The 27165-nt window shown below is 30.0% G+C and overlaps 4 protein-coding genes across 5 annotated transcripts; 3 read left to right on the plus strand and 1 right to left on the minus strand.

The window, feature by feature from the left end:
• The first annotated feature begins 2156 nt into the window (after positions 1-2156).
• LOC133821937 (acyl-acyl carrier protein thioesterase TE3, chloroplastic) lies at positions 2157-4845 on the plus strand. Its single transcript, XM_062254119.1, has 5 exons — positions 2157-2510; positions 2921-3021; positions 3955-4064; positions 4265-4360; positions 4455-4845. Exons 1-5 carry the CDS (start codon positions 2311-2313, stop codon positions 4569-4571), a joined length of 624 nt encoding a protein of 207 aa, XP_062110103.1. The 5' UTR covers positions 2157-2310; the 3' UTR covers positions 4572-4845.
• A 1234-nt stretch (positions 4846-6079) lies between these two features.
• On the plus strand, positions 6080-8099 carry LOC133821938 (universal stress protein A-like protein). Of its 2 annotated transcripts, XM_062254121.1 has the most exons (5): positions 6080-6332; positions 6430-6521; positions 7246-7364; positions 7820-7944; positions 7986-8099. In XM_062254121.1, the coding sequence occupies exons 1-4, from the start codon at positions 6146-6148 to the stop codon at positions 7896-7898; spliced, it is 477 nt and encodes a 158-aa protein (XP_062110105.1). In that variant the 5' UTR covers positions 6080-6145; the 3' UTR covers positions 7899-7944; positions 7986-8099. The 2 variants fall into 2 exon arrangements, with proteins under 2 accessions (XP_062110105.1, XP_062110104.1); XM_062254120.1 differs by having other exon boundaries at positions 7820-8099.
• Positions 8100-11721: 3622 nt separating this feature from the next.
• LOC133821940 (universal stress protein A-like protein) lies at positions 11722-14539 on the plus strand. Its single transcript, XM_062254123.1, has 4 exons — positions 11722-12123; positions 12232-12323; positions 12907-13025; positions 13810-14539. The coding sequence occupies exons 1-4, from the start codon at positions 11901-11903 to the stop codon at positions 13886-13888; spliced, it is 513 nt and encodes a 170-aa protein (XP_062110107.1). The 5' UTR covers positions 11722-11900; the 3' UTR covers positions 13889-14539.
• A 68-nt stretch (positions 14540-14607) lies between these two features.
• Positions 14608-18782, minus strand: LOC133821939 (endonuclease 2). Its single transcript, XM_062254122.1, has 9 exons — positions 18445-18782; positions 18194-18368; positions 18009-18104; positions 17852-17907; positions 17145-17228; positions 16960-17052; positions 16793-16860; positions 16563-16636; positions 14608-14892 (listed from the first exon to the last, which is right to left on the minus strand). The coding sequence occupies exons 1-9, from the start codon at positions 18553-18555 to the stop codon at positions 14798-14800; spliced, it is 852 nt and encodes a 283-aa protein (XP_062110106.1). The 5' UTR covers positions 18556-18782; the 3' UTR covers positions 14608-14797.
• Positions 18783-27165: the final 8383 nt, after the last annotated feature.

Genomic DNA, 27165 nt, shown 5'->3' on the forward strand with positions numbered 1-27165 from the left:
TGCTTGAGGAGTAGGATCCTGAGACAAGCCATTAGAAGGAGTGGTGTTGTTGATTGGTTCTGCATCACCTTGGTAGTTCAGATCAAAGCGGTGATAGCATTTCAGAGCTATATGTCCCATTTTGCCACAAATTTGACAAACCGGTCTGTTGGAGGTATTGTTGTTGCCACGCGGTGAATAACCACGGCCACCACGTCCTCTTGGTGGATAGCCACGACCACGGTAGCCTGGAGTAGAGTTGTATGAATTTTCACTTTTCTTTGTGGAAGTGGTGTAGTTGGCTGATGGATTTTGAAGATCCATAGTAGCTACAACTTGTTGATTCTCAAGTCTCATCTCATGATTTTGGAGATTGAATTGTAGGTCAGATAAGGTGACTGTCTCTCGAACAGTAAGATTAACCACAACGGACTCATATTCCGGACCTAGTCCGCCTAGGATGTACAAAACAAGTTCATCATCTGTGATTGCTTGTCCGGCAGCCATTAAAGCATCAGCCAAGCATCGCATCTTAAGAATATACTCATCAATAGGTGTCGATCCTTTTTTGGCCAGTTGAAGATGAGTACGTAGTTGAAGAATACGAGCCTTAGAGGTGTTGGGAAATAGTTGAGCAAGTTCATACCAGATTTGAGCAGAGGAGACACATCGAGCTACATGTCCGAACATATTTTCAGAGATGGAGTTGAAAAGCCAGCTCATTAGAAACTGATCAAGCCACAACCAGGAAGCAACTTCAGGATTTGAAATGTGATGATCGTGGTCCAGCGGATCTAAAATGGTTGCCGGAGGGCGAGATCGGTCACTGGTGAGAAAACCTTCAAGATCGTTAGCTCGAACGGTCGAAAGAACTTGAGATCTCCAGTACATGTAGTTGGTGCGAGTTAATCGGAGATTCAGAGGAGCCATGTGTACTGGAAGTGGAGGACTAGTCACCGGAAGAGAATTGGCCTGTGATGCAGCAGCTTGTGTGGTAGGACGTTCTTGAGGAAGATTGCTCGATGAAGACGCCATTGATAGAGGAAGGAAGAGCGCTCGAGAGAAAAAAAAAAAAAAAATGAGACCTAGGCACTGATACTAGTTGAGAAAGTGAAAATTGAGATGAGAGTTTTGGAGAGAATGAAATCTTTTACTGAAGAGAAGAGTATATATATATACTCTGTTACAGTCGGTGCACTTAGAACTAATTACCAAGATTCTGTTAAACAGAATAACTAATTACAACTCAGCTATAACAGAAAGCTAACTAAGCAATAACAGAAAGCTAACTAATTACAACTCAGCTATAACAAAAAGCTAACAAATGCATAACTAACAGTAGTGCCTAACAATATAGTACCCTGTATTTTAAAATCGTACATATTTGATACCCTAAACTAAAATTTAATTAATAAAATTTTACTAATTTAATCAAAGTGCTGTCAATTATGTAAGTTTCAAATTTAAATTTAATTACTTAATTATATATAACTGATGACAGCTTTATTATATTGACAAAATTTTATTTATCAAATCTGAGTCTAGGGTATCAAATATATATAATTTTAAAATACAGGGTACCATATGAGCATTATTGAAAACAGAGGGTACCAAAATGATACTTTGCAAAAACATAGGGTATCAAATGAGTAAATTCCCTATTTTTTTTCCTACTCTTTCCTATTAGCTGTTTTTTTATTATTAATTTCTTTTTCAATTTTTCTTTGATTTTAACTACTAAATAAAATTTTAATAATGTAAAAGAAAATACAAAGAAGCTAGTGTAATTTAAAAATGTGAAAAGTATGAGATAAAATATAAAAATTAAGATTTTAATAAGGTATTTTGAGAAATAGAGTTGAGCACGAGCACTCCCCAATCATTGGGAGTGCTGCAAGATTTATGAGTGTTGCTATTTGACATCTTAACGTGTCCAGCATCATATAATCTGACACTATATTATTAGTTAGCAATATCTCACAATATTCATTAAATTCAAATATGTGAGATCTAGTATTATATTTCACCAACAACAATTCGACACATCTTAGCATTTCTCAAGATTCACTACATTATTCTTCCTATAGAGGTGGGTATTCGTTTAAACTCAAAGTCATTGTTGATAATTTAATAGTTTAAATTTAATATTGTTGAGGGACTTAACCACATTGAATTGGGTAACAAAGTCATTGAAGGAAAAAACAGAGTAGGTTGGTCCCGTTAATAACGAAGACAGCTTAGGTTTGGCGGGGCTGGGTACAGTGGAGGAGAGGAGCTCAATTACCAGCACTCCTTCCCTCCCAACGATCCAGTTCCGGCAAACAATCGAACATGTTGCAGACCTTTTCTCCTTCCTACAAGCCCCTCCATCTCCCCATTTCATCTTTATCTTTGTCTTCGTTTTCATCATCGTCAGCATCATCAGTAGCTTTTCCAGTTACTCGGCTCCTGATTCCGCCGCGCCTCCGCGTACTCCCCAATCCGAGGAGGAGATGCAGTGCCTTACCGTTTGATATCAGAGGTGGCAAAGGGTACCTACATTATCTTCTTCTAAAATCTAACTTCTTTCTCCTACCATTCTACATTTTACTTTTAGGCCCTTAATTGGGTTCTTCAATTTCAATTCAGAATTTTGAAATTAGTTAATTTTTGTGGGTTGTCTGATAAAATGAGTTCGATTGGATTTCGTTTTTTTTTTGGCTCAATTTGTTTTAATGCTTACTTTCTATTGGAACCATCTGGCTACAAATTTTGAGTCTTTACTTGCTTTATTTTGGGAATTTTTGTTATGGATCGGTTTCTCATTTCTGGGACGCCATGATTATATATATGTATTCTCCTTATCTATGCCTTTTTTTTGGAATCTCAGTTTAGCTTTTTGATTGATTATGGCCAATTTACATTTGTTGATTCGCGTCAATTATCTTCCCTTGTCTTGCAGAATGAGCGAGTTTTATGAAGTTGAGCTTAAAGTTCGTGATTATGAGCTCGATCAGTATGGTGTCGTGAACAATGCTGTTTACGCAAGTTATTGCCAACATGGTGTGAAGCTTTTCTTGGTTTTTAAAGAACGTACTCCTTGATCATTGTTGAAGTGCATTTTTGCTTTTTTCTGCTTCTTGATTTCATTATCAACCTACGTTATGCTTAAAATGTGTTTTCTATGGTTTCATACTGGTACTCTAGTTAAGTTGATTTTGCATGTTTGCCTAACAAATCCACATGTTTACAGTTTAATAGATTGTTTGGTTGAGCCTTATTCTAAAAGCAGAATTGCTGAGTGTGATGCTGTTTTTTTACATTAAACTTTTGCGCGTCAGGCACAATTTTGTAGGTTTTAGTTGGGAGATCCATGTTTAGGGTTCTCCATTATCAAATCAATTATGAAATGCAAATTATTTGAGTGGTTTTATGTTCGAGGAAAGACTGGTAGACCAAAGAAATTTCTACCTTTGTTCATATGAAGAGATGTTGACCAGTATGAATCAGTCTTCCGGTAAACCTGTTAACTAAATGTCCTGTTAGCTAATGTAGGAGAATTAGAGAATCTAAGAACCAAGATTTGTTTGGACACTGCCTAATGAATTATTCTTTGCAGAACCCTATATAATATGCTTCAGTTATAGTTAACATTTTTCTTAAAAATTAAGCACGAACACTTTATAATAAATTTTATGTTATCAGTTACTTTCTTCTTGAGCTAAATTTTTTTCTTTGTTTTCCTCCTCTCTTCACCCCATTTGCCTTTGTTCTCATCTTGTCTTTCGAACAATGACATTGGGTGGTTTTTATCACTTCCTGTTGCTTATACAAGGTAGACTTTTCAATTAGGCTAATATGCAATGCTTCTGTTGTTTATAGATGACATTTGCGGTATCTGTCTTGTTCTTTTAAGGCATTGAGAATCATGTGCAAAATTTTGTCCGTCAAAATTTAAACACATCGACTATTATTATGCTTCCTTACTTTAAATAGGTCGTCATGAACTTTTGGAAAGTTTTGGTCTAAGCTGTGATGCAGTTGCTCGCAATGGCGATGCATTGGCATTGTCGGAATTGTCACTCAAATTCCTTGCACCTCTAAGAGTATGTCTTCTCAATATTTTTGCTTATGGAAATATATATTTGGGTATTTTCACAAAGCTTTAAAACTATTGAGCTACTTGAATTTCTTCCTTGATGGGTTTAATCTACAGGTCTAATGTTAATTTGTCCTGGCTTTGTGTTTCTGTGAAGGGTTTCTACAAGATAATTCTTACTTATGTCTCTTTGTTGTGTTGTACTAGAGTGGAGACAAGTTTGTTGTAAAGGTAAGGATATCTGGCTCTTCAGCAGCTCGCTTATACTTCGATCATCTCATCTTCAAGCTGCCAAATCAAGAGGTATCTCTTCTGTTACTTTCTCTTCTTTAAATGACATCACTGAAAGGAGTTCTCTTCACTCTGTATGGCCGATTATAACATATCTTATCCACAGCCTATTTTGGATGCAAAGGGCACAGCAGTTTGGTTAGATAAAAACTATCGCCCTGTTCGGATACCACCAGAGGTGAGATCCAAACTTGTTCAATTTCTTCGCCACGAGGAGTCATAACTCAGTTGCTGCAACATGAACTATGGTGGAAAATCTATACTTCGCTACCGTTTGCCTGAGGTGGAACAGATCTCTTTCTCACTAACCCTTAACCAAAGAAAGAAATAATATTGAAATTGTGAACGAAATAATATTAACTTTGTGTGATTTACCACACAGTTAAACAATTCTAGTGACATATTTTTAGTTTCAATGATTACAGAACCATACTTGATTGGAAAAATATATAAATTTAACTGTAACAGCTCAAATGCTCTGCGCATGCAATGTTAAATGCTTTGTTGTTTTGAAAGAATAACATATATATATATATATATATATATTTCAGTAAGAGGCATAATAGTGTCCTATGTTGTTTTGGAATGATTTTTCTTTTCTTTCAATTGTGACTATGTAAAAACTTACAAGGATCGTTCGCGCTTTCTTTTATATTTTTTCTATCTTAATACATAACACGCGTTTCCTAATCTATGTTGTTTGGCATGCCGTTTTATAAATAAGCTTGATTACTTGTCTTTTTTCCTAATTTATGTGGTTTCTCATGTCGTTTTTATAAAGTTCTTTTTCGAGTTTGTCTTTAATCTACTATACTGTTGTTTGTTGCCTTTCACGTCCCTTTTATACATTGATTATGTCGTTTTCGCAATTTAATGTCGTTTCTATCATTTTATGTCGTTTTCTTCAATTACTGTCGTTTATGATTAATGTCGTTTATTGATCTTATTGTAATTTCGACAATTCCTGTCGTTTTATGTAAATTAATGTCGTTTCGTAATTTATTGTCGTTTCCCCAACTTGATGCGTTTTCGGTAATTCTCGTCCTTTTCATGCTTAACGTCGTTTTATGAAAATCTTGTAGTTTCTCTCATTTGATGTCTTTTTTAGCAGTTCTTGTCATTTTTTATAAGTCTCTCCTTCTGACAAAGCATTGTCGTTTTCATATTTTATGTCGTTTTGAATTTAATTGTCGTTTTTTGTTTGTCTGTCTTTTTCTTTTTTTCTTTTTATTTTTAAATTATATGATTTTAATTACGTCCTTTTTTTTTTTAATATACATTGCCTATAATCTATCTATATCCTTCTTTCTCACTTGCAAAATTGAGATTCTTAAAGAGTTGACCATTTGAATTGGAGCAATTGTGGTGGTGATGCCTTAGGCTTAGGCTACACAGTTTGCTTCTCTGGCATCTTCGCTTCCAGGAAAATATTCTTCTACTGCACCATATTCCGATTCATGAGATTGAAGTTGGTTCTCGATTCCTAGTTAAAAATAAAACCGCCACTGAAGTTTGCCACGTGTCATGCGATGGTGAATGGAAACCTGGCCGCCAATAACGTTATACAGTTGTCGAGAGACCACGGTGGTCCATGCTACATATGATTGTGACCCCTTTGTTCCTATCCGGAAAACTGGTTGTTAGGACTGAAATAATTTTTTGGATATAGCCTGAAATTAAAATTATTATTATTATTATTATTAATAAATAAAAAAGTATTTGATATATAAAGCATATCAGACGAACAGAGGAGATTTTTAATTTTCGTTGGAGAGAGAAGATTGGTAGGTTTCAGAAATGGAGGAAGACAAGAAGAAGAAGCAAGTGATGGTAGCAATAGACGAGAGCGAGTGCAGCCACTACGCGCTCCAATGGACCCTCGATAACCTCCACGACACCATCGTCGATTCCCACCTCATCATCTTCACCGTTCAATCCGCCGTCGATGTCGGTTACATTTTCGCTACCTCTTACGGCTCTGCTCGTACGTCCTCTCTCTCTCTCCCTCTCTGTTCATGTTTTATGATACTTGTTTAAATTTGATGAAATGATTTAGTTTGATGAGATCTTGATGTATGCAGCTCCTGAGTTAGTAACCTCTATCCAAGAGAGGAACAAGAAGGTTGCAGTAGCTCTTTTGGAGAGAGCTAAGGACATTTGCTCCAAACATGAGGTATCCTACTCTTTTCACTGATTCTAATACTATTAGCTTTTGATTTGTTTCTACACTCTATAATGCTTCGAAATCATATTTATCCTTTACTAATTAATGGCACAACTTCTTAATTTTCATTGGCTTATACTGATATTAACTGATTTGTAATGGCGTGGGAATAAAGGAAGCTTTTTTTTTCCTCAATCACTCATGTGTTTACTTAGGATTTGGTGAATTCCACAAGATAAAGTAGTACGGATTAGCTAACATGATCAACATAAATGACAAAGAAATATAAGGATTTTAAACGATATTCAAAATAGTTAGTGCCTTAGTTTATGATAGTTTCATATTAATTTTGTTGTTGCAGTGTGCAGCGGCAGCGCTTCCATTTTTATTTCTAATTTTGAAGATTTTTTCCATTTAACTTGTTAACTACAAATTGGAGTGTTCTTTGATTTGGATTATTGAAAAACGCATTTTCTTAAGCATGTTAGAATTATTTTCTTGGTAAGCATTTTCTGTAATAACATGACTGAGATACTGATTTATCAAAGGGGAAATCCTAAATTGTGATGAACAGACATGGTAATCGAGTGTGTTTACTTTTTGTTTGTTATTGCGCCTTGTGCTGATCAGATTGAAATTTCTTAACATTCTTGAAGATTCAAATAGAATCTGTGTTGAAGTGTTCTTAAGTATAAAGAATCCAACTAAGATATTTTGGTTTGATCTCTTACAGATTGAGGCAGAGCCATTAATGGAAATTGGTGATCCTAAAGAGAAAATATGTGAAGCTGTGGACAAGTTCAATATCCAATTACTGGTTTTAGGAAGCCATGGTCGTGGAGCCATAAAGAGGTTTGTCCCAATTTAGGAAAGAAAAAAAAGCGCATACACACACACTGGCACACACACACACACGAAGCTGTGCCTATATATAATCAAAATCGTGTTTTTGGTTTGCTTAGAAATCAGAATTGGCTGGCAATGCTTTGAGATGCCATTCAATGAAAACAGAACAAATGCGCAAGTGCATTGTTCTTTCTAGAAAACATGGGCTGGGATATAATATTAGACAACACAAACAAAGAAAGCAGATAACTTGTAGCTGATAAAATATACTAGTTTAGACCTGAACTTGGCGCATATTGGGGTGGGGAATAAGACCCTCTTAAGGAGTTGAACACAGGTCATTGCTATGCTTCTCATATCTCATTATGTCGAGATTGGTTTTGTACTAGTATTTGTTTTTACTTTCTCATGTGTCTCTGCATTTTTATTCGAGTAATCTAATAAAAATTTTGTTGGATCAGAGCTTTCCTTGGAAGTGTCAGCAGTTACTGTGTTAACCATGCCAAGTGCCCTGTTTTGGTTGTGAAGAAAAACGATTAATCAGTTTGCTTTCATCCTCTGTGTGAAGCTGGATACTCAATACCATCTTGGTGAAGATGTGTGAGATTGTTTTTTTTTTTCTACCAACTTAATATGTAAGATCGAGTATTCTAATGAAAATATATAATTAGGTCAATAAAATACTAGGTTGTAAATACGTATTGACAGATTGTGTAAGTTGCGATTAACTTGGGTTCTTTACTTTGGTTGCCTCACCATTTTATCAGCAGCCTCTTGCTTATTTTTCCCACCAAATTCTTTAGTTTGGTGCTTTTATAGTGGCTTATATTTGCATTTTTTATTGGAAAGAATGTCGAACAGATCAACTTTATGTATGGATTTCATATGTTTTTTTTGTTTTTTGAAAAAGGTTCCTCTAAGAGAGTTTATTATCAAATAATCTCAGAAGAGATAACATTGGAAATACAATTTGGAAGAGATAACCCAACTCAAGGTTTGCTAGAGCATGGGAAGCCATATTCATAAGTCTTGGAACATGACTACATACATATACCACCTCCAACTAATGGGATCAATTAAATAATATACTCAACAAGAACTCTATCACTACCTGAGATTATATATGGATTTCATATGTTTTCTAGGATAGAATACTATTTTATTATCTTATTATACAATTATTTCTTTTGTTATCTTATTACAAAATCATTTCATTTATTAATTTGCACAATAATTTTTTTAATAATTATTTATAAAATAATCTTTAAAACACATTCAACTACCTATCAAACATTCTCTGGATAGGGGCGATCCAATCCACACTTGTGCTGATTAGATGTACTTTCTCTTGTAAAAGTAACTGATTCAATCTAATCTGCATATATTTATATATTAAATATTTTAAATATTAATATTGATATTTTAAATAATTTGCTTGTTTTATATATTTATATATTTATTTTGTTGTTGGAGATTTAAGTAAGTTTGATATTGAAACTTGTTTATTTGTTATTGGATATTTAAATTTAAAAAGAATATTTTATTATAATATTGACCTGATTTATAGGTTATGAGAAAAAAAATATTAGTAAAATTTATTAAATTACTTAATATTAAAAAAAATATGTACTAAAATAACTGATCCAATCCGTAATACTGCGGATTAGATTTGTACTTAAGTTGTTATGCAGATTGAATTTGTTCTAAAATATGAAATACGCATTTAGTGCGGATCGGATAAATTATGAGCAAAATAGTGCGGATTGGATTGGATGAACACCTTTAATTCTCGATACCTTGTCCGGAGACTATTTTACAAAACAAAATATAAAAAAATGTAATTTTTACAAAATAATATATTTTTTTTAAAAAAACAAAATAATATTAAATTGCGACAAGTTATCAATTGTTCCAATATATGGCATCATGATTTCTAATTGGAACTCATATCATAATCATTTGAAGGAAAAATTAAGGCTGAAGAGATTAAATTTTAAGCTTTCAATCATAATCATTGCAATATTTAGTTACTGTGTACACGCATCAAGCTTTCTTGATTTTTCATTATAGCTATAACCTATAAGCAAACCTTTCAATGGGTTGCCACACCGATTGACCAACTTATATTCATACGCTAATGTATTCAATAAAAAATAACTCTTCAACCCCTCAATAATAACTAATAATTCATTGTTGTTTATTATATATGTCGTTTTCAATCTTTCGGTTACTGTTCAGTGTTTGATTTTAATGTCTAGAATTATACTAGGCAAGGACTTCTATACCCTAAAAATAAATTAAAATTTGGATAAGTTTGTTAATCAGAATCAACTTGTTTGATCATTTTGGAAACATATACAGCTTATTATATCATGAAAATTAATTTGTCAGGAAATTTTGCTTAGCATAATTTAAAACATAAAATTAAATAACAAATCAAAATTAAACCAGCATATTCAGTTTGAAACTATTTTTTTTTTAAAAAAACATAAATTAATAATAAATGTAATAGAAAATTAAAATTTTAGCAAATCATGTAATTTAAAAGGAACTATAATAGAATATGTTTATATATAATATTTAAATGTATGGCATGTCACTCCTTTATTATATCATTCTTGAGCTTTATAGTGATAAAAAAATTTAATGGTCTCATGTTAAACATACATTATATGTCTTAATAATATTAATGTAAAAAGAAAAGAAAATTAAAGTAAATATTGCAAAACTGATTATTTTTTTCTTTGGCAATATAGAAACCATGTTAGAATTAAAATATTCATTTGTCATTATTCAAGATACCCCACTTTTGACTTTATTTTATTCTGCGTCATTTAATTATATTAACTTATTTCAAACTACCATTGCCTTTTATGTTTCTCTACTTTTAGATAGAGAAAAAAGAAAACAAATATCAAAATGGAAAAGAAAAAAAAACAAATAAAATTATTGTGTTGTCGTTTGTAATGACCAGGCTTGGTGTTTTAAGGGTTTGTTTGTTTCGTGTTGGGAAAGAATATGTGAGAAAAGCAATTACATTATTATTATTATTATTATTATTATTAATATTATAGTAAGTATAGTGGGGTTGCTTTTGTGTTAGTTGAAATGTGCAAGTAATTTTACAATAGTCCTAAACACAATTACGCAATCATAATGTATGGAAGATATTGTGTAGTTAATTATAATAATTATAATACTTCATATAAACATATTGATCTTATTTTTAACGGTGGAGATCATTGATTAAACTGTGTACCTAATTACACAATATAATAGATTAATGATAATTAATGAGTACTAAATCACCTAACGGTCTCTCTAATTGAAAACTAATTCATGTTGGCAAATCAATTATACTGTATTCAACACCTCCGGCCATTTCCTAAATGCTAGATAATAGAATTCCACATGAAAAGATCATCATACCATTTATAAGATCATGAGCTACTCCACTCATCACTAATTAGTTTTGAGATGAAATTCCATACTTTTTACTAGTGTATCAAGAGCCAAAGAAAAACTCTTTAAGATTGGTGAACAAAAGTAGTGGTGCACACGGGTCGGTTGCATCGGGTTTTGTGGGTTTCGGGTGGAGGAGAGTGGTACAGAATTCAGTCCAAAATTTTCGGGTTTCGGGTGGGACTGGTCCAAAAATGGGCTTTGGGGCAAAAATGAGTCTTGGTAAAAAAAATTCAAAAATACCATTTTTTTTGACATTTTTAAATTTTTTTTTACTTTTCTCATGTTTTTTAAACTTTGTTGTTAGTTTGGTAATGTTGATTTTTTACAAATTGGGCTTGGTAATTTTATTTTGAAAAAAAACATTAATTTTTTCGAAAATTAAATTTTTTTTTAATTATGTTTGGGTTCGGGTTACACCCAAACCTGTGTGCCCTTAATTTCAAAATTCGAACCCGACCCGAACCATGTCGGGGTCAGATCAGATTTCACCCGAATTTGACAGGTTTTGCAAAAATTTAAGTTTTCGAGCTGCGAGTCGGGTGGGTTTTCGGGGTTTTCGGGTCAAATGTTCACCCCTAAACAAAAATATCCACTATCTTAGGGAGTCACTCCACTCATCACTAATTAATTTTGATCCATATCCTAACACTATATATCCTTACACACACAAACCTAACGTCCAATTAGGTAACCCTCTCCCTCACCATTTAAGTACCTGGTTGGCACCGATTCTACTTAGGTTTTTTACTCGTAGAAAAAGTACTTTTGGGAAAAGTCACTATTAGCAACTTTATTTTGAATAGCTTATTGTCTTAATAAGCTCTTTAACTTAAATATCCAAACATAATGTTAGAAGAGCTTTTAATATTTGATTCGTTTTTGTAAGCTCAGCCAATCAACACCTAATTCAATTACAGTGGTCTTGTCTTGTCTAATTTTAATATGAGTAGGTAAAGCTTCAAGTCAGAGCACCTAAGCTAAAAGAATTTTGTGGCTCAACCAGGACTTATATTAAAGCAAGTTTCTTCACTCGTCCTTATATATAATTTATGTTTTTGGTACATTTGGTCAACGAAAATGGAGAAGCAAAGAAAAGGGTGGAGCAGGAAGGTGATGGTGGGCATAGATGAGTCTGAATTCAGCTACGAAGCACTGATTTGGGTGCTTGACAATCTCAAAGAATCGTTCAAAGACAACCCTCTTGTGATATTTGCAACTCAGTCCCTCACCAACTATAGCTGTCCTGCAGGAGTGTCATCCTCACTCGGCTTGGCTCACTTATACTGCTATCTTTCTCCCAGTTAATTACTCTATTACCATTCTTTCCATCTCTTAATTGTTTTGGTATATATATATATATGTGTGTGTATATGTATATATAGTTTTGATATTATTGTTTTTTCAACAGCTATAGATTTGATCAACCAGAATCAACAGCAAAACATGAAGGTTTCATTGGGACTTTTAGAGAAATCCAAGAAGATCTGTGCCAGACGTGGGGTATTATACATATATATATATATATATGAGTTGTTTATTATGTATTTTCATTCTTTTTTTCTTTTTGTTCTCTGAATTTTGGATCTGAGAAACATATTTTCCAACTTTTCATGTTGTTTGTTTCTTTTCAAACTACTGCATTAATTTCTCGATCTGTTTTTTTAATTAAATATTTCTAAAGCATTACTGGTACTTTTTTTTTTTTCCTTTTTTAAAAAAAAATCCAAATATGCCTTTTGTGTTATCTAGTAGTCAAAGTATAGTGTTTATAGCTCAAGAGTAAAATATTAGAGTTGAGACTAAAAGGAATAAATAAACCAATATTTAACTTAATAACACTACAAATAAATGGATAATGTTCTAGTTATAATACATATTTTGTGTGACTAAATTAATCATAAATTGTCATTAATATAGTTTTAGTCACAACTTATTACTATATTTAGTGATAACAAATTGTGATTTTTGTCGCTAATACTTTTAGTCATAGATTTTTTAATGATGTCATAAGTAAAACGATTACAAATTTTATTTTATTAAGTGTAAAAAGGAATATTGAGTTGGTAATATAATGTGTTGACAGGTGAAAGTGAAAACATTTACAGAGGGTGGGGATCCTAAAGAGGTCATATGTAATGCAGTTGAAGAACACAACATTGATCTACTTGTTCTTGGTGACAAGTCTAGAGGAATCTTTGAGAGGTTAGCTACTCCAATTCATATATTATTAACCACCAAATTATATCACCTTTTTAATTTATATATAATACAAATAAAGTTGAGATCTTGTAAAAAAAATAAAATTACTCAACATAGATGCTCTTTCATTAGGAAGAAAAAAAATATATAATTCACAGAGATATCAGTTTCTTTTATATATTTTCAAACACAACAAAAATGATGATATATGCATATTTCAAAATTTTGGCATTATAAAACAAAGTATTCACTTTTTTTTTTTACAGTACATTATAATTATTTATAATATCATACAAATTTTCAAAAAATTCTAAATAATTTATAGTGCTGAAAGACAGAGTTCAAACTATTTGTCGCACAAACATAAAATTTGACTGTTAAAATTTGTTTTTGAATTTCTTAAAAATTGTAAGATGTTTTAAATAATTACAATGTATGATATCATAATAAAAAATTATAATCAAAATCATTAGTGTTGTGAATAAAGAGGATTCGCTCCGGTTAATATAATATAGTTTTATAAATTATAAAATTTATGAATATATTAAAATATATATATTTTTTAAACTATTATAAAGTTTGAGAAAAATATTTTCTCTTACAAAGGAGTTTCAAGAGCACTTGTGATCAAAATTTAGAAAGTTGTCTAATTAAAAATCTCGGCTCCCTCAAATAACAAACCCACTTTGTTTGGAACATTATCTTAGTTATTACTAATAATTATTATGCTTTGAAATTTAAAGTTAAACTCAACCGAAACCCTTTTAATATTTAAATCGTTGTACAGGGCTCTGCTGGGAAGTTCATTAAGTGACTATTGCTTAAGCAAAGCCAAATGTCCTGTTCTGGTGGTCAAGAAGGCATAATAAGAGTTGTCCTGTATGAAAGTATTTATTTATATATATATAGAGAGAATAGAATTCTCTTCACTTTAAGTCAGTGAGGATTAAAGTGTTCACGATCTGCTTGAACAATTTTTGGCGTGATTTTTTTTTATGATCGTGTATATTGTAGTTATTTAGAGATTTCTGTAAATTTTTAGAAAATTCCGAATAGTTTACAGTACCGAAAACTAGGTTCAACCATGTTGTTGCACACGTGACTAATTTTTTTTTATACGAGTGGAAAATAATATGTTTGAACCTAGTTTTTGGTACTGTAAATTATTTCGAATTTTCAAAAAATTTGCAGGATGCTCTAAATAGCTACAATATATACGGTCATAAAAAAAATTGCGCCGAAAATTGTTCACGGGTCGATAAACACTAAAAACCCTACCAAAAAGGCTTAAAGTGAAGCTCTTGTAGAAGAATTATCATATATATATATATAAATAATATGAAGATATATTCCAAACCTAAATGAGATAGTATGAGATTCCATTTCAATATTTTATTAAACTCTTGATGATGATCATACCCAAGAAAATGATTAATATTAACTAGCTCATCTAGTGGACTTATCTTTGAGAAAAAAAGTATATAATATGGCTCTTATATTCTTCTCTCTTGACAAAACTCGTATAAATATAAAATCAAATCAAATAATATTATGTAGAATTAATCACTCACTATGCACTCAAAAATAGGCACTAGCAAAACACATTGTTTAGATAAGAATGAATATCCATATAAGTCTGAAATAACAAGCAATAATATTTTGATGAGATGTAAAATTCTCCAAATATCTATTTTACATCTTATCACAATAATTTAAAAATTACACTCAAACATGTCTACTTATATTATATCATAGTAATACTAACTAATCACCTGTCAACCGAAAATTCGGTTGAGAGTAGCAGCCAATCGAACTCCGCCTTGTGCTAGCCTTAAGTTGACTATTGGTAAACGAGAGAGAAAATAGTCATCTGCCAAAAAAAAAAAAAATTATATTCAATGTCATATAAAGAATTATTATTAGGGTCTAGACTTCATTTTTCTTTAGAAATAGGATTTTTTTTATCATATATTTTGTTCTATTATTTGTTTGAACTATGTATTTTGACAAATTACTTAGTTAATCATATGTTTTGTAAAATAGTTCAAATAGAACTCTAAACCCGAATTTGGTCAAAGTTTTCTCAACTAAAATCATAAATAATTTACCAAACTAACAATTCAAAACAAAAATAAAATCATTTTGCTTAAAAACTGTATTGTTATATTCAATTTTTTCTTCATCAAAATTGAATTTAGAGATCTATTTGAACTATTTTACAAAATATAGAGTTCAAAAATAAATTTCTTAAAACACAAAGTCTAAACATGTAATCGGAAAAAACACAAAGTCCAAAAATATATAAACCCTTATAAATATATAGCATCTACTTCATCCTATAATTATTGAATTAATGATTGGATTGAGGTTAATTATTAAAAGCCCAAGCATATAAAATGAAATTCAAAGTACATTAAAACTAAATCTAAGTACGGAAAATCAAAACTTAAAGTACAAAATGGGATGTCATATCCTTTAAGAGACGAATTATTATATACTTGTTATTTTTCAATCATTTTCTTATTTTTTTTTACTCTGTTTTTATGTCTTATAAAATGTATAATATATAGGTTGCCTTGACAAAATGACTTATTTTTTAAAGTTATTTTACATTCTAGTCTAATTTTGATAATTTTTTGAAAAATAACCTCTCCGACAGATGCTATTTTGCAAAAAATTATCAAAATTAGGTCAGAGTACAAAATAACTTAAAAAATAAGTCATTTACACCATTTACTCATGTATATATATATACTAGATACAAACAACTTGCAATATGCATGTTTGCTTAGTTTTATTTATAAGATTTATTAATTATTTTTTTAATTTATATTAAATTCATATAAATTTCAAATAAATATCTTATTTTAATTAAATAATTTATTTATTTTTGTTTAAGTTTATGTTTGTTCTAGTTTTTCAACTTGAGAGTGACAACAAGAGATTATATATTATATGTTTAATGTAATATTAAATATTATACGTGGATTTTAAATTTAAGTTTCTTGCTAGTTTTTTTAAAAAATAATTTGTTGCTAATTGATAATAAATTATATTATATGTTTAATATGATATTATTCTAATAAGTGAGCTTAAGTTTAATTAAATTTTATTTAAGTTACAGAAAATATGATTTTATTATTTTTAAATAATTATTATTGTAAAATATCTCAAAAATATCATATTTTAATTTGTTTAATTATTTATTATTTTTAAATAATTATCATGGTAAAATATCTCAAAAATATTCTATTTTAATTTATTTAATTATTTATTATTTTGAAATAATTATTATTGTAAAATATTTCAAAAATATCTTTTTTTATTTTTTTTTTAATTATTTATTTAAGTTTAAGTGTTTAGAAACTACCGTTAAATATAATAATATTTTATTAAATATAAGAATATTCTGTTGAAGTTAACATTAAAAAAATAAAAAACCGTTAAAACAGTAAATTTCCGTTATCCACACACTGATATAATGACAAAATAGGGGAGTGTCCTCTTCTCTTTTTAATGAAGGATTTGACAAGAAATTACCTCCTAATACAGAACCCTCATTTACATCTTTGTATGCCCATTGACAGGCTGCCTTGATACCTTCAGACGCATATCTGAAAATAAAATAAAAACCAACCTAAGTTACAAAGATAAATATTGGGAGAAAATTTTTAGATTAACTGCCAAATGTTAAAATATATATACAAAAAGAAAAAAATATTGTCAATTTTGTCCTAAAAATGTTGGAAAATGGTCATATTGAAACATACATATCCGGACATGTTGTCTGATTCAAACTGCAAGTTTCCCAGCTCTTAACCTCATCACCCCACTCAGTCTTGCATCCACAAAATCAATATTAATTCAATAAACAAAGTTAGATATATAATTATGTGATTGTCTCAGAAAAATGGGTAAAAATTCCTTATTTATTTACCGTAATATTTTGTTCAATGGCCTTAACTAGGCTTTCTACATTGGAGTCATAGTACTTCTCTTCTGCTGTCTCAATTATGTTGGCATCCCAAATCTATAACCATTGCATAAGATATTATATCATCATAAACCCTAATCCAGTAGAATTAAATTTACAGTTTTCTGAAGAAGTTAAATTAGTCTTACATGGTGAAGATTTTGTTTCCTAGTGTACCAGTGAACTTCAATGGTGTTTCCTCCTCTGTCTGAGGTAAAACCCACATGAAGAGGCTGCATCAGAAATAACAAGATAAATAATAAAATAAATATTGGAGTCGGAAAATTTTATTTTACAGGGGCTATTTTGTTTTTAACTAATTTAATATAAAAAATAGAAAGAAAAAAATTAGGAGAGACTTGAGCCCCAAATTCATAGTGTAGCTTTAGTACTCGATTAGATTATCGATCGGTAGGGTAAGATTTTGACCATTCATATAAAATAAACGATTATGATAAAAGGCTAGGAATATAAGGTACAATTTAAAGAATGGTGAAGATTGTACCGAAATAAAAAACATATCCAACTCTATAATTTCTGGCCTATTATATTGCATTCTAGCCTAGTTTTAATAGTTCTTTGTAAAATGATTTTTTATAATTTAGACAACTAATAGAAAATTTAGACAAGTAATCGTAAAATTCAAATAATCAGTCGAAAATTTTAGATAATTAATCGAAAAATATAGACAATGGTTCGAATTTTAGAAATATGTCATTTTACAAAAAATTACCAAAAATAGGTCAGATTGGAAACACTTAAAAAAAATAGTTCATTTTAACCGATTTATCTATATATATATATATATATATATAAATACATATATATCATTTGAGATTTTATTTTTGAGTCATACCTGATGAATGTCACCCATAAAATGAGAAAGGAATAGAAGAGCTTCTGTGAGGTTATCTATTGGGGATGACAATATTTGGTTAGCCAAAAATAAAACTGTAAAACCCAGTAGAGATAACATACTATATAATGTAATACATGGTGATAATAGAATGTACATTGAGGGTGATTATTGTAGGTGAGAAGCTGAGAAGTGTAGTTGTTAATGGCTCCTGCAACACACCTTCCCTTACCATCTTCATCCTTACAGTCCCCTAACAACACACACACACACACACACACATATATATATATCATTACAATTAACAAGAAAAAAAAAGAGAGAAAAGTGAGAAGAATTTACTGTTGTACTGGTACGAGCAAAGAGAGTCAGGAGTGTCAATGTAGTGCAGAGCTGAAGACCAGTGATAACGAAACTTGACTTGATCAGCCCATATACACAAGGATCCCAACTCCGTCTCTCCAGTATCTGAAAGCAAGTCCTTCACAGCATTTTCTGCTGCTTTGCTCAACCTAGACTGTTTATTTTTGTTTTTTTGTTAATCAATTGGCTTCAAATGAAACATATTTTTGAGCCAAGAAATGATGACTTACCTGAGCAATCCGGCAGACTGTGAAATGACCATCATATCCCCAGCCAAGAATGATGACTGGAAACATAAGCAGGGTCAGCACAGTCAAATGAATCTTGTTCAAACTCTCCATATTTTCTCAGCACAGGATTATCAGAGGTGGGTGCTTTGGGTGCTTCTCTTCTCTGCTTTTCGCAGTTGAAAATAAAGAATGGGACCAAAGTGGTAACAAAATATATGGTACTTAATGAGCCTTATTTCTTAGGCTGGCATGGTGTGAATAGCATGAATGTAATATCCAATCATGGATTCTGTGTTCATTGCTCTTTTTTGACTTGTGTGAGATGGTGGGTTTGATTGGGTAAGTCTCTGCATTCAGACCAATTTACTTTTTATTTGACTTAAATGGCCTTGGAGGAGTGGTGCATGAACACTAAGTTTTGAGGGTTGTTTTGGTCAAATGAAGAAGAAAAAAACATAATAAGATTTGTAGGTAAAGGTACGTGCTTGGAAAGGTAAGGTAAAGCAACATCAAATTGTGTGTTGTATGAGCTTTAAATTTGAAATTTGGTGATAACGCCAACTTCAATAATGAAATAAATGCTGTGTTATATTATACCATCTTAGGAGATTGCGGCCAATATTTCTTTAACAGATAGATACAGATTTATCTTTTCTCACCTCATTTTATCGGTTCACATTACTAGTTAGTGCAATTATTAGGTAATAATTACATATATATATATATATATAAATAATTATATTATATTTTAAAATACAAAATGTGTTTAGATGTCAAGTGATAATTACTTATGAATTTTTATTGTCGTGTTTATTAAAATAGTTAGAAATTATACAAAAATAATATTATTATATAATAAATACTATTTAAAATTGATATTAATTAATAATTATATAGTGTAATACACTCAATTTTTATGAAGTTATGAGAATTGGAGAGTGTAATTAGGACCCTTTAATTACCTCTAATTGCATAGTCATTGTGTAATTACATAGATAGACAAACATGTTAAATTGAATAATTACTCAAAATTACACCAAATTCTAACTTATAAACGTACATTTTCATGAATTTTATAATAATTATTTTTCGTTTCAAGTATTGAAAAGTTAATTAAGGATTAGACTATAATATAATGATTCGTCCGTTAAGTGTGCTTTGAACGTTGCATCTTTTGTTTTGTGACTAAAAGCAATAAAGTTTGTAACTATAAACCGTTTATATTATAATTTTTTGAGACTAAAAGTATATTAGTGATAATTTAGTCACAATAAAAAAAGTTATATTCATTCATAAAAAATTGTCAATAACATTTTTGTAGTGCAACTAACTACAACTTATTTGTAATAGTTTGCCATTTCATTTTATGTTAAAATTAATAAATTATAAGGTGGACTGGCAATTGCTTGGAATTTTTTTATTTTAATTATCAAGTTGGAATTTCATGTGCTGTAATACTATAATATTGTGTGTGTACGTGTGCTTTTTTAAAAAAAAATGAAAGATATTAATCCATGTTTATATATTTCATTTTTTTTCAATACCTGAGGGTATATTTGTTCTTTCCCATGATACTTAAAATTCCTCAAATAATGTTGGGAAATCTACAAAAATACACTAAAAGTTAAAAAAAATCTGAAAAATACGGTACATTACAAAAATACGGAATTTTTGGATAAAAACACGGAATGGCAAAATTGTAAATACGGAGTGGCAAAATCATAAATAAAAACTGTAAAATACAATTTTTTGTGATCAACGTTTACAAACTAGTAAATATATGTTACGAACTTGTAAATATCTGTTATGTGTTTGTAAATAATATTTATAAAATCAGTTATAGAATTGTAGACTTTTTGTTTTTGTTTTTTTGTAGATAAAACTTACAAACAAATTCGTAACTAATTTTTTTTTTTGTAACAATAGTTTACAAATCTAATTTTTCAACTAAGAGAGATATTTACCAAAATATTTTATAATTAAGAAATCATAACCAAAATATAAATAAAAATATTATACTTTTTCATATTGTTACAATATTGTACCAAAAAATTATAGGAACCATCATATTTATACTATATATAACTTAAAAATATAAATTTAGGATATTCATTATTTATAAAATACTTTATTAAATATATATTTATATGAAAAATGTTGTTACAGAGTGGTGAAATACAATATTTTTTAAAACAAGTTTTACATTTTTGTAACAATAATTTACAAAATTAATTTTACAACCACAAAGTTTATTTTTGTAACTAACATTTACATAAATATTTATAAATTTATTTAACATGATTGTTACAAATATTTACAAAACAAATTTTTTTACCTTTAAAATATATTTTTCTAACAAAGCTTGAAACTTGTACTAGATTATGATTTTGGTTTAATATTGAGGGTTGAGATTTAACTAGCTATGATTTTCAAAAAAATATAATAATTTTTATTACTATTTTTTTTCTACTATTAATATATGTTACAAAAGTTCATGGCGTCATCAAATAAGCACAAAACCATTTCATTTTTACAATTCAAGGCATATTTTAAAATTTTGTCTTTATTCATATAAGTAATGTGTCTAATTAATGATGTCAATGTATATCGAAAATAGATAAATTAAATAAAGTAGGTAATAATTTTGAAATTTTTAGATTAATTATATTTTTCTCAATAAAAAATAAAAGTTTGACAAAAAATATTAAAAAAATATTTAATATAGAATCTCAAGTGATTTGACAATAAATATATTTATATATCTATAAAAGGTTAATTTGACTAAAGTAAAATGCTGACTCAAAGTTATAAATACACTACACAAAATGATATCAATTAAGGAGAACAAAAAGTTTCCTACACGGTGAACACCGTAATTTTGTAATTTATTTAATCTGCCGTATAAAACGAATTTTTTTTTAAATTACCGTGTTTCTATTACAGTTTGGGCTGAAATCATGAAACTCTGACATTTTGAAGAGTTCTATGGGCCCACTATGGCCCCTTTTAGGATGAACTACATTTTGGGCTAATGAATTGTTTTCTTCCAGGCCCATAGGAACCAGAAATTAGATTTCTACCCATTTTTTGGGGTTCTAGTTGAAGAGCTTTACGTCAAAGTAGGATGCAAATTTTTCCCTGGACCCGCCTTTAATGGAGTGGAAAATTCCATGTAAATGGGAAACGAGGTAGGGACGAGAATAATTTTCAATTTTCGAATATTAAATGGAGCAAGGACAGGGATAATACTCTCTGTACTAATTGAGCCCCGTTTTAATCTTTTATCAATCTCCCTAATGTTTTTTCCTTATTTTATGTATTATTATAGTATATTAATAACTTTTTTAATACTTAAATTTTATTTGGTATAATATTTAGTATTTTAAATTATAAATATTGTGTGATATTTTAATTTATATATAATTCATTATTTTTATTATAAAAATTTGATTTAAAATTTATTTTTTAAATAAATAATTTCCCTTGTGGATTTTCTGCTAAATAAATGGGATGGGGAACACCCGCCGCTAATTCCCCCCTCGAGGTGAATCCCTAGCTCAAACTCTTTTAACGTTCCCACATGAATTATTATTATTATTATTAATATTATTATTGTTATGAGCTGGTTTAGATAGTAACACCTTGTCATGAAAAGATGGTAGTTGGGGTCCCAATATTAGACAGTAAACTGGAAATCTAATTTGATTAAGCCATTTATTACGATTAGTCAACGGATTTTTGGTGTCATAATATTTATTTTCTAATTTGATGTTCTATTTCCATACACGTAACCCAAAACCAAAGTGTTAAGTAACAGAGTTTAGAAACTTTAGACCTTGACCATTCTATATCAAGTAGTGTGTGCTTCTAGTAAATTTCTCTTGGGATACTAGGGTAGGGTCAAGCACTTATACATAAGTATAATTAATTAATGAAAAAAGAGAAATAAAAAAAAAGATAATTAACTTTCCAGAATATACCTGTGTTAATAGTTTTTGTTAATTTTTAGTCAATTGAAATGGAGTTTTATTTTATACTTTTTCTATTCTAGAAACCCCATTAATTGATTTTATTTTGGTTAGAAAAATATTGCATTTTTTTATTATTATTACGTATTACGTGTGGATTTTCTGGAAATATTGCATAAACTTGGTGATGTGGTTTATCCTTAACCTTATATTACCAAGAAGGTTAATTGGACTATCTTATTAAATATATATCTATAAATATATACATGTTGTTTAGGGAAGGTCTATTTATATATATATATATATATATAAAAAAAACAAATAAAACTATAAATTACATTATGGAGAGTATGATAATAAGCTGAGTTGATTGAGACTTTATATATCCAGAAACGCCAAACCAAAAAGAGTGACCATTTTCTATTGTTTGGTTTGGAATTAACCATAAATAACAAGAACGTAATTATCTATATAAAGATGATTTGTACAAGTTGTACAAGTAATTCCTTTAATTTTTTTTCTTGACTAATATCAAAGACACACTTATTTTGAATACATGATGTGACATGAACATGCCGGCCTTGAGGGCTTGTTATAAGTGCTCAGTCAGATGCGCACGTGAGGGTGCAGGCTGATGAGCATGCTAATGCATAGTTTGTACGGCAGTGGCATTTTCGTAAATATCTTAAATATTGTCCGAAAATGGACAGAACTTGGTAGGTTCCATATTGAAAGGTCAATGAATGCAATGGTACGATCGAATTTGGGAGATTCGGAGAATTGGCGAGCTAAGAGCCAAATATGTCTCTCAAACAAAAATCATATATGTTCCTAGTAGAAGGCTAAAAGCTCAGAAGACTCTTTGTACGGGGAGCATCTGGTGTCAGCTCTCCACCACCCCCTGGCGCAGGTGCGTCAAGTGAGCTACTACTAGTTGGGAGGACTAGTAGGGCAGGCATATGAGGTCCACGAGGGGACTCATATGTCTCCATGAGTAGTACTCATGGACATTACCGGGCCGCCCCAGTAGTGCGTCGAAGTGTTCGGCCAGAGGTTTATGGGTACGGTTCCCTTGGCTTGCTGGGATGACGCTTGCATGGAACGTGGCCCAAACCTCCGAGAGATGTCATGGTGCGCCATGGCCATGAGTCTTGACACGAGATGGCACGAGAAGTCATTTGTGGGACTTGGTAGCATGCAAGCGATGGAGGGTGCACTATGCTTGAGTAGGACAGAGGTCCTGCCAACATGCGTGAAGGCATGGTGCCTTGAGGATTGGACCATGGACGTATGGGAGTCGTTGGTCTGTGAAGTAAGCTAATCGGATAGTATCGAATGGGGCATGATGAGAAGTGTTGGCACATCAGCTTGGTGTTGGCTCTTGGCCACACATGCTACATTGGCTTGCGAATGTTTGGGTGAGCATCAGTATTGGGATTTGCCTTGCCATAGTAAGAACCTATGGACAATGTGAGTGTCTTGGCTAGATAACCTTGATGCATGATTGCACTCATAAATGTTTGAAAGCATGACTCAGCTAGAGTTATTCGAAAGAAGGAAGTGTGCAGAGGCACACGGTTGTGTGAAAAATGTGTCTATTATTATTCGAATGGTTGGAAGGCTGACTTTGGCTCAAAGGAGTCAAGGTGCCACACCGGCATTTCCGCTGTCAAAATGTCAGCCCGTGACAACATGCATCTTAAACTACACATATAAACTACTTATTTTGAATACTTAAAACGCATACAATGATGTGACATGCATCTTAAACTACACATAAAAATAAATGAATGATTTAAAATGCACGAAACATCGTTGTGTGCATTTTAAGTAATTCAAAGTTATTTATTTACAAGGACCTACAAATTCCATCCCTACTACTCATCTCTTCAAGGTCTATGTATGCATTTCGAATCCTTTTTCATGTAGTAAATCTCATTGTTAATTTTTGGGAACAAATTGGTGACCAATTTTAAATCATGCAATCGCTTTCTTAAAATAATTAATATATATAGTTTGTATAATAATTAAAATTAATCAATGTAACTCTTAATCATTCACTTAAGTCTACTATTAATTATTAAAATTTGCTTTATGTTCCATTTGGGGTCCTTCTATTTTGTTTTAATATCAATTTGAATTTTAAGATTCAACAGCTTAATTAAACTATTATTTTCTATAAATTCAGTCCGCCATAAAAAATAAAAAAAACTAATAACGAATAATTCATATCATTTTTAGTTTATTATTGATTAAATTTAAACTGAGGATACTATTAATATTATTTACTATTTTATAAAATATATGTTTGTTTGTAATTATTTAGAACTTAGACTCTAAACTGATAGTAGAAGAAAATTAGGAGACCAAAACATGATATAAACTCTTGAAAATTCAAATTTATGTACTTTCTTCTCTAGTTTTGACTAGAATAATTGGAATTAAGCTATTTTGTGCCTAAATTTTTTTACTTTATATTATTTTTAAGAATTGTGACCTTTAAATAATGATATAAGTGGTGGGACTTTCAGTGATCAGTATTTTTGCCTATTGAAATCTGGAAGAGCCAACCAAAAATGGTCCAAAAATGATACTTACTTGCATATCCACTTTTTCTAAGAAGACAAAACTATAAACCATAAAATGTTTTCACACTCAATGTGACTTAATAGTTATTACCCATAATTTTTCACATGTTTTTATATTCATTAATAAAAGTTCAAAACATGAAACATTTTCTTTTTTTTCACTCCATGCAAAGTTTTCTTTGACTGGTAACTGTTGACGCTCTCAAAATAAAATATAAGTCATATAAATCTAATTCCAAAAATAAATAGTCAAAAAGAAAAAAAATCAAATTTAATTTTTATTATTATAAATGTGAGATTTAACATTCCACGTTCATAATCATATTCACCAGAAAAAAAAAATTATATAGCTAGGCGTAGAGCTGTAATTACGGGTCATATTTTTTGGCACAACATGAAACTGACACTAGTCTAGATGGCACGAGCACAACACGACACGATACAAAAAAATATGGGCTTGGATCAAGTACAATACGATGGTGAAATTAGCACGATATAGGCCTAAGCACGACACGACAAGTCCGAAGGCACGGCACGAACAGACTAACCCGAAAACACAACACATTAAAAACACGATATTTTAACATTAACAATACTAATAAATTTGTATTTGTCTATTATATGTAAATTAAATAATCATAAATTTTTCATATAATTCTATAATTAGAACTTTATTTATATGTTTTATGACTTGTATGCTAAAAATTTAGTTATTTATTAGTAGGTATTCAAATTTTAATAATTAATTAATATCTTTAATATAATTATGTGTAAAGTATGGTTGAAAAATATATAAATATAACTAAAATTATACTTTAAACTAAGAAAGGCATTTAGCTTAGTGTTTAGGTCATTAATTATTAAAGAGATGGTAGAGGGTTCAAATCCCCACCTTCACATTTATTTATCAATAATAAAATGGACTCAAATTTGTGCTCGAATAAAATAAATGAGCCAACACGACACGAATGGATCGTGCTGGACCTTTACTTTCAAAAATGGGTCAGCACGACACAACCCACATTTATATACGGGTTCGTCCCATCCCAACACGACACGAAATTTCAAGAGACACAAAAAAATGAGACAAATTAATTTATACTCTTTTATCCTCTCTCTTAACCTCTTGCTCTTATTTTTTTCACTTTTGGTCTCATATTAAAGCCTTTAAAAGGATCCGTTTAATGTACTAGGATTAGAAAAAGGATTATTAATTTTTATTACATGTTTGTTGCCAACTTGGAACTAAAATAAATGATACAAAGCCTCCAAATAGTCTAAAATCTACTCTAGATTATTTATATCAACTAAAAATATGGGATAATTTATCCCTTACTCAAAAAGTGGTAAATTCTATTTTTTACTAGTTTCAACTTGTTCACTTTAATTACACATCCCAATAATAATAGACCCAAATAAATTTATAATTTAAAATTATATAATATTAATAAAATTTAATTCTATACCAAACTTAATTTATTATCAAGTATATTTCAATCCTAATCCAATATAATACTATTAGATGCAATAATTCTTTCTACAAGGTTTAGTCCCCTTTGGTATAAAAGATGGAGACATATCATATCTATCACAATCTTAGTCATTCATTTTTTATGTTAAAGTTGTTAGAAATTTAAGCCAATTAATATGCATGAACATGGATTTGACAATAATAATAATAATAATAATAATAATAATAATATATTTTTGTCAAACTTATAGCTAATTAATATTTTGAAATAAATAACAAAAAAAGATTTATATATCCTACGAACTCCTTAAAAAGATATAGACTAAAGGTATTGCCAAGCACACATACCTATCAATATTTCTTTATTAAAAAAAACCAACAAAAACATTATTTTCTTTTTCAAATATATAAATGGTTCTTGCATATAATAGATTATTATTTATTATTTTAAGTCATATTAGAAAGTGGAGATTCTTTATAGAATTATAAAAATAGAAGGTTTAAAATAACATTTAGTCATAACAGAGAAAAAATAGACGATGTAGAGCTCTTGGTATTATTAATTATTATCTGATATTTAAATATACTAAAATTTTGTCTTGTATATATGTACACGAACAACCAAAGGGCATTATCTATCGAAAAGTAGTAGACTATACTAGGGTTAAGCACTTTGAAATAATTATGATTTATA

Source organism: Humulus lupulus, chromosome 3 (assembly GCF_963169125.1).
Source record: "Humulus lupulus chromosome 3, drHumLupu1.1, whole genome shotgun sequence".
Lineage (NCBI taxonomy): Eukaryota > Viridiplantae > Streptophyta > Magnoliopsida > Rosales > Cannabaceae > Humulus > Humulus lupulus.

Bases quoted from the DNA above. Each gene is read 5' to 3' on its own strand.
- LOC133821937 (XM_062254119.1), top strand. From the start codon at position 2,311: ATGTTGCAGACCTTTTCTCCTTCCTACAAGCCCCTCCATCTCCCCATT. The intron at 2,511-2,920 runs GTACCTACATTA...CTTGTCTTGCAG, and splicing joins GATATCAGAGGTGGCAAAGG to AATGAGCGAGTTTTATGAAG. The intron at 4,065-4,264 runs GTATGTCTTCTC...GTGTTGTACTAG, and splicing joins AATTCCTTGCACCTCTAAGA to AGTGGAGACAAGTTTGTTGT.
- LOC133821938 (XM_062254120.1), top strand. From the start codon at position 6,146: ATGGAGGAAGACAAGAAGAAGAAGCAAGTGATGGTAGCAATAGACGAG. The intron at 6,333-6,429 runs GTACGTCCTCTC...TGATGTATGCAG, and splicing joins TACCTCTTACGGCTCTGCTC to CTCCTGAGTTAGTAACCTCT. The intron at 6,522-7,245 runs GTATCCTACTCT...GATCTCTTACAG, and splicing joins ACATTTGCTCCAAACATGAG to ATTGAGGCAGAGCCATTAAT.
- LOC133821940 (XM_062254123.1), top strand. From the start codon at position 11,901: ATGGAGAAGCAAAGAAAAGGGTGGAGCAGGAAGGTGATGGTGGGCATA. The intron at 12,124-12,231 runs GTTAATTACTCT...TTTTTTCAACAG, and splicing joins ATACTGCTATCTTTCTCCCA to CTATAGATTTGATCAACCAG. The intron at 12,324-12,906 runs GTATTATACATA...ATGTGTTGACAG, and splicing joins AGATCTGTGCCAGACGTGGG to GTGAAAGTGAAAACATTTAC.
- LOC133821939 (XM_062254122.1), bottom strand. From the start codon at position 18,555: ATGGAGAGTTTGAACAAGATTCATTTGACTGTGCTGACCCTGCTTATG. The intron at 18,369-18,444 runs GTAAGTCATCAT...AAAAATAAACAG, and splicing joins CAGTCTGCCGGATTGCTCAG to TCTAGGTTGAGCAAAGCAGC. The intron at 16,861-16,959 runs GTAAATAAATAA...TGTGGATGCAAG, and splicing joins CCATTGAACAAAATATTACG to ACTGAGTGGGGTGATGAGGT.